The sequence below is a fragment of the Limulus polyphemus genome, unplaced genomic scaffold (genome assembly GCF_000517525.1).
Source record: "Limulus polyphemus unplaced genomic scaffold, Limulus_polyphemus-2.1.2 Scaffold583, whole genome shotgun sequence".
Lineage (NCBI taxonomy): Eukaryota > Metazoa > Arthropoda > Merostomata > Xiphosura > Limulidae > Limulus > Limulus polyphemus.
Genome location: NW_013666193.1, coordinates 126,142 through 134,041, shown reverse-complemented (window position 1 = coordinate 134,041; position 7,900 = coordinate 126,142). Strand labels below are relative to the sequence as shown.

At 33.1% G+C, this 7,900-nt stretch overlaps 1 protein-coding gene across 2 annotated transcripts in view; it reads left to right on the top strand.

Moving 5' to 3' along the window:
• The first annotated feature begins 7,152 nt into the window (after positions 1–7,152).
• LOC106459264 (MOB kinase activator-like 3) overlaps positions 7,153–7,900 on the top strand; it is a 22,090-nt gene continuing 21,342 nt past the window's right edge. For both annotated transcript variants that reach the window (XM_022385716.1, XM_013918861.2), the window contains exon 1: positions 7,153–7,199. In XM_022385716.1, the coding sequence (XP_022241424.1) occupies positions 7,164–7,199 (36 nt within the window). In that variant the 5' untranslated portion in view covers positions 7,153–7,163. The remainder of the gene's footprint in view (positions 7,200–7,900) is intronic.

The following is a 7,900-nucleotide window of genomic DNA, read 5'->3' as shown; positions in this document are numbered from 1 at the left end:
AGGACTTGTGTCGCTAAAGTTTCGTCGGAACGAATTTACGGAAAATTAACTAACGAACCGAGACGCAACAATATTTTCAATATCCACTAGTGAGGCCCGGGATAAACTGCCCTGATAATCAGCTAACCTGTTTTTGTATTGTAAATATTTCTATTCTTTATGGCCAGCTACCTTCTTCATTATTTAAGAATTTCCACTGTTATGACCAATTACATTCTTTCCCTTGAAATTGAATGTTTTTTTAAAGCTTTGGGTGTGTAGATTACTCCATGAACCACTCGTCAGCCTCTGAACAAAATTCCATACTTGATGATTTCTTAGTGGACACAAATTGATATAAGATGATATTTTGCCTATCATTTAGAAGCAACCCTTGATGGGTTAGCACTAAGGTAGCTTATAACTCTTAAAATCGGATAATTCAGATAGCCCATTGTGTAACTTTGCGCTAAAACCAGCGCCAACTACAAGCTGAATGTATAAAAGATGATAGTCAACATTTTGTTAGAGCAAACTATGCAACAGATTCTTGTCAGCACGTTAGTTTGAGTTAAATATTAATAAAGGACATTCATTGGTCATATTGAGATCGATAAAGAGGCGATTGTACTCCGAGTTGCGATTGGTTAAAACTGATTTACGTAAGGTACCTGAGATACAAATGTCAAAATGTTTATCCAGTCACATAAAGGGCTATTTTCTGGTTAAAGCAATGTAAATTCAGTTTTAAAAGTCTGAGGAATATGCCTATATCAACTGATTTTGGTAGTATTTGTTTAAACTCATAAATCGTTTCTACGATTGCGCTTGAAATTTATCAACAACGGGAAATGGAATAACAAAAGTATACTTACATAGTTCTGTAGTTTTAAACATGGTTTTATTATGCTTACATAGTTCTGTAGTTTTAAACATCGTTCTATAATACTTACATAGTTCTGTAGTTTTAAACATGGTTTTATTATACTTACATAGTTCTGTAGTTTTAAACATGGTTTTATAATACTTACATAGTTCTGTAGTTTTAAACATGGTTTTATAATTTAAAACTACAGAACTATGTAAGTAGTATCGTTTTATTATACTTACATAGTTCAGTAGGTTTAAGCATCGTTTTATAATACTTACATAGTTCAGTAGGTTTAAGCATCGTTTTATAATACTTACATAGTTCAGTAGGTTTAAACATGGTTTTATAATACTTACATAGTTCTGTAGTTTTAAACATCGTTTTATTATACTTACATAGTTCTGTAGTTTTAAACATCGTTCTATAGCGATAAAAAGTTTGCTTAAAAACGTAAAATCCCATAAGCCGATGACACAATTAAATTTCATGCATCTCTTATTTATTTGTATCTTGTTAAGCGCAATGGGCTATCTGTGTTTTGCCCACTGCGGGAATTGAAACCCGATTTTTAGCGTTATCTCAAATATCGTATGAAGTGAAAAATGTTAGAATGCGCTGTTGATGTTTCAAATAGTTTAATTCTTAGAGGAATCTTAGAACAATGGTCTTGTTTCTAAAGTTCTATAAGCAAAATTTTTAAAGATTTGTACAAATCCAATGAAATGTAACAGATAAAAATTACTGCAATAATACATATATCACTTTCTACGTTTATAGATAAAACTATGACAAAAACAAGGACAGGCAATCATAGCTATTTTGATATGAGAATATCTTCAACAAGCTTACAATAAACTAACAACAAACAAAAATCTTATATCTACATCAAGCCTTCATTATTTTAGTACCAAAAATATTTATAATAAGTCTTCAAAGGTTTCCACTAGAATATCTTTCATGAGCCCTAAATATATTCAAACTCGAATATGTTTGACAGGATTTACTTCTGCACCTATTAGAATATTTATAATAGTTCTTGCTTATTTGTTATACTAGAATGTGTATAAATGTTATTTATCTCGTCTTCTGGTGACGGGCCTGGCATGGCCTGGTGGTTAATCCTCTCGACTCGCGATCTGCGGATAGCGGATTCGAACCCCCCTCACACCGAACATGCTTTCTCTTTTAGCCGTGAGAACGTTATTATGTGACGGTAAATCCTACTGTTCGTTGGTAAAAGAGTAGCCTAAGAGTTGATGGTGGGTGGTGTTGACTAGCTGCCTGCCATCTTGTCTATCACTGCTAAATTGGTGACGGCTAGTGCAAATAGTCGTCGTGTAGCTTTGCGCGAAATTCCAAAAATAAACAAACAAACCTTCTGGTGACTAATTGGCAAGCTCGAGGGCTTATAACTCTAAATTTTGGGATTCGATCCTCGTGGAATAGCTCAGGTATTTCATTGTTTAGCTTTGCGCTTAACAAGAGTAAAGCAGTCTTGAACTATGATGATCTTGAATGTGGTCACTTTCTTTTGATATTTCTGGATTTTCTCACGGAAGGTATTCTGGGGAATTTCTTCATGCTTGTACTAATGGGTTCTCTAGTGACATCTGTCGCATAAAGGTTTGTAAATACCTAAAGACTCCATCTTACCTGTTTTCTTAATGGAAGTGACAAGATGACATGAGTGACTTGGAGAATTAGTCATGTCTGGTATTCGGTATAACATAATTAACAATAATGATCGAAATTAAAGAAGAGTAACTCTGAACATGTCTGAATCAAGTGCCTATTTTGTTTCCCAAGAATAGATAAAGTGATTTGTCTTATAATTGAAACGTGTGATCAGTCTCTCACTTAATTAGATCAGACCAGATTTCAGATTTTTGCAATAAATTTTTGGCCGAACCTCTTGTTGGTGTGGTACTGTTCTTACTTATCAGCGAACCACAAGAAGATGATATAGACCAACACGTCTCAACATGTCATCAAAATTGTAGTGACAACCAAAGTCTTAAAATTAATATTTATATTTAATATGCATAACGTTGTTTTTACAATTATCAGTACTGAAAGGTTTTTATCACAGTTGCAGTTTCACTTTATAAGTAAAACAGTAAAACTGCTATTTCGATCTCTAGTTCTTATCAACTTTATAGTATTCGCTTATACATTTAATTGCATTATGTACATTTTACAAAGACAGATGGTATTTCAATAGGTGGAGGGTGTTACTAAAGTTCTATAGGCAGACGGTATTTCTATAGGTGGAGGGTGTTACTAAAGTTCTATAGGCAGATGGTACTTTTATAGGTGGAGGGTGTTACTAAGGTTCTATAGGTGGAAGGTGTTAATAAGGTTCTATAGGCAGATAGTATTACTTGGCAAATTATAATTACTAAGGTATGAACAGATAATTTAATTGTATTGTGTGTAATTAAGCACAACGCTACACAATGGGTTATCTGTGCTCTGCCCACCACGGGTATCGAAATCCGGATTCTAGCGTTGTAAGTCCGCAGACATACCGCTGTGCTACTGGGGGGCCATAATTTAATAGAATGACTAGCTCACTGTAAGGTGTCTCAACCTGTAATTACGTAGCCTAGATTTAATTATATGTCCTAAAAAATTACAAATAATACCAAAACAACAAATTGAAATATTTTGTCAAGGACATTTTTTTACTGCTATCACAGTTATTTTACAGATTTTGTTTGTTCTTAAATTCTTCAAAGGTAGGATACACACACGTTATTTTGATAAATCTTGGATAAAGTTATCTTTTTCTGAAGTATCTCAGAATGTATCATCGATAAGGCCTGATAATTCAACTGTGTTACTCTTTGATTAAACAGATGTAATTCGTTGTATTGTATAATAAAATTGAAAATCTCATACATTTCACATGTTTGTAAAGTTGATATAGTTTTTAGGTCTAAGTAGATATTGTTACGACAGCGGGTGTCACGTGACGCTAGTAACACGTCATGAACTTCTAGAAGGATCCTGTTCCTTCCTGAAGTCTCGAGAGGCTACTAGATATGAGGTAGTCTTGTATATATAAGCCGCCAAGAACTGCCGGCAACAATGTGTAATTGACAGTTGAGTTGAGCACGTGAGACGCTCGTTGTGAATTATAGCGTTTGTTATAGCGCGACTGTGGAAATTAAGTGTATTGCAAAGTTGCATTCAGAAAGAATAAACCAGTTTTATTTGAGAAAGGACTTGTATCGCTAAAGTTTCTTCGGAAAGAATTTCTATGGAAAATTAACTAACGACCAGAGACGTAACAATATCATTAATATTAAAAGTAACAAGTAGAATTGAATCGACCATAGTCAAACTATCTTTCATTTTCGAAATGGTGTATTTAAGTGTTTTACACTCACAACAAAGAAACCTATCATTCTATTGGTCTTTGAAGATTCTGCCACAATTTATTTCTTCGTATTGTCAGCCGACACTAGGCAACTGGTACATAATTGTGTAACAAGTGGAACTATAACGTCGCACCTCCCTTACGACAGCCGCGTCCTCTGGTAAGACAAACTATAATGGTATATTTAAGTGTTTTACACTCACAAAAAAGAAACCTATAATTCTATAGGTATTTGAAGAACTTGTAGCATTCTGCCACAATTTAATTCTTCGTATTGTTAGCCGACATTAGGCAACTGGTACATAATTGTGTAACAAGTGGAACTATAACGTCGCACCTCCCTTACGACAGCCGCGTCCTCTGGTAAGACAAACTATAAGTATGACGTCATCATCGCTAGTGCCTATCGCTTAACAATTAAGTAATCTTCCGGTGTTGGCATAATTTGTATATTACGTAATAGTTACGTACCCCTCAGGCGGCATCCTTTGTCTGTTACGTAACAGTTGCATAAACCCAGATGGAAGCATCTTTTGGACACTGAATAGTCCCCCCTAACTAATACTGTAGACAAACAAAAGAACACCTGACCATAACAAAGGTAAAACGATTGTGTTAGTGATCAGAGTCAGGGAATAAAATAAACTGCATTAAGCTAAAAAAGGCGAACAAAAACTGTATTTAAATAAATGTTGCGTCATCGAGATCACGTGACAATTCTCACGCCCTCTTGTTTCTAGAACTATCCCGTATCTTGGCGAATGCTCTAGTATTTACTAGATAGGGTAGGCTGGTTTATAAAATAGGGGTGTGTAATGTGTGTGTAGATAGTGAGTAATTGAACTGCAGTCAGAAGTATTATTGACGTTCGTTGTTATAGCGTTTGTTTAGCGCGATTGTTGAAGTTGAGTGTATCGGTAAAGTTATATTCGGAAAGAATAAACCAGTTTTATTAAGTAAAGACTTGTGTCGCTAAAGTTTCGTCGGAACGAATTTACGGAGAGTTAATTAACAAACGGAGACGTAACATAAACGAAAACGCTAACTATCTTTGCTTAAAATTAGGTTAGAACATGCAAATTAGCAAGTCGAACACTGAACCTTGCAAGACAGAAACAAACCTGCTTGAAAATGCCAAAATTACTCTATGTTGTTTCTGCAGCTTACAAAAAAGAAAATTATATTATGAAAATAGGAAAATAGCTCTATTCCACTTAGCCGTCATAGATCAGTCCCATAAGCATAATAGCCTATGAAAAAGAGTTATTTTCCGTGATTAGTCTCTGTCATACAAAAAAATAATACCTAAAGCTGAATTGGTACATGACCTTGGTTGGAGTTAATACATTTCTAATTAAAACTTTGGAAAGAATTATAATTTTCTAAAGATGAAATATATATAATATATGACAGTGTAATATGTATTGTTATGACAGCGGAAGTCACGTGACGCTAGTAACACGTCATGATATTCTAGAAGGATCATGTCTGTTCGTGGCAACTCTGGTCAATCGGAAATAGAATTGCAGACAGACAGAGACGGACAATTGAGTCAAGCGCGGTAGTGACCGTAAGTAAACTGCGTGAATCGTTGTGAATTCTAGAGTGTGTTTAAGCTAAAGAGACGAGTTTTATTTAAGATAGGACTTGATCGCTGAAATTTTTTGGAAAGAATTTCTACGGAAAATTAACCAACGAACATAGAGGCCTAACAGTATTGTTTTCATATCATATTCTCAACTAGTCTTCCAACAAGTAAGTGAACAGCTGTTTAAATAAGAAGTTCGGTAGAAAGATTTGCAGAGTATATCTGAACTTTGACCCGACTGAATCAAGGAAATAGGCTTAACAACAAATTTTCTGGTAGTAGCGGTTGCATTCATTACTTGTTATAATACTCTGTTAGATGTTAAGAATTCGTCGCTATAGAATTTACAGTATGTATTATTTCTTTTGCTTCTGTAATTTAACTACAAACCTCATCTTTAAAATATTTTCTTATTATAAAACACGTCTTTCACCTTCAAGACCTATTTAAAACTTTTAGAAAACCATTAAAATTGAATCTGCAACTTTTTAGACAATGTAGCCAATAGGATATTTTAATGATCCATAGTAATGCGCAACTTGCAGAACTACTAATAAAATAAAAGAAAATTAACTTTCCCTTAACAATAGTGCATGATAATAGATTTTTTATGTTCTCAAGTGGGAAGAGCTTAAACATGTTGCTCATAACAAATTGTGTGTTCTAGTACTATCAGGGGCGCATCTTTTTTATTTAACTATTGGTTGTGGCATTCCATACTAATCTTAACAGCGTATTTCGTATTCAATTTTATTCTTCTTTTGTCCTCGGTTGGGACAGTGGTAAGCTTACGAACTTCTAACACTAAAATTCAGGGTTCGATTTCCCCGTGGTGGACACAGCAAATAGTCAAATGTGGTTTTTCTCTGAAATAAACAAATAACAAATATTCTTGTTTGTCATGATAATATAGATATATGTACGTAATTATTATTATTTTTATATATTGCATAGCAATTCTTCAAACAGTTGTCTTTAAGACAATATACAACTATATAAATATAAATATATATAAATATATAAACATATAACTTCTATAAATGTTAGAATTAGATATAAGAATTTGTTTAAATCTGTATCGTCAGTTAGCTTCTTGTTTTATTTTCTTTTGTTGTTGTTTTTTAACACGAAAGTTTCAATTAAGCAAAGTTATGTAAAAATATTGCTTTTCTGATTGACCATCTTATTAGTTTAGATTTTAACTTAGATAAAGAAAAAATATGTTTTATTTTTCTGGTTCTAATATAAATGTATATTTAAAAACTTCAAAGAATGACAAGTAAATATTTTGATTTAGTTAGTTATCACAATGCAGAGGTCTCTTTTATCTAATACAGCTTAATATGGCGAACTTTGTTGATTTTTTTCAGAAAGGAAAAGTAAGGGAGTGAAATCATATCATTTTATGAATACTTATATTTTTATGGATTTTTTAAACTAGTCTGAGGTTATTTAATTATTATTATTTTTTAACTGAATGGATGATGCAGTGTTTAATATTACATGGTATTCCATAGGAATTATATTTTTACAAATATTACTAATAGTAATACTGTTGACACATTGATATATTCATAATATTGTTAATGGTAGCCTTGGTCCGGCTTGAGCCTTTGCTCGATTTTAAAACGTATACAAACTATAATTCTATATGAATATGATTTAAACTTTTGTGTTTCCCATCGTAAGTGAAATATATGTATATGTAATATTTAAACTTGTATGGTGGAAGTACGAAATTTTTTATTTTGTCCCGTTTTCATGTCAGAAGGTTAACATGAACTGATGAAGAATTATAATTTTTAACCTCTTGACGTAAGAAGTTACTGAGCCTGAGGTAATGTGTAATGATAATCAATGGAGACAGAAATATTTGTTATCCTTTTCGATGACGAGTAACCCACTTTGAGACTAATAATGGCTGGAGACGGCTTGAATGGGTAATGAAGAAAAACTTTAATATAAGTTTAACATAACAGCAAATGTACAACGTTTCGACAAGGTTTTGTCATCATCTATAGGGCTTTTTTCTTTAGTTGTATGGTAGGCAAAAACCAGAATTAAAAAAGCCTTTTTTAAG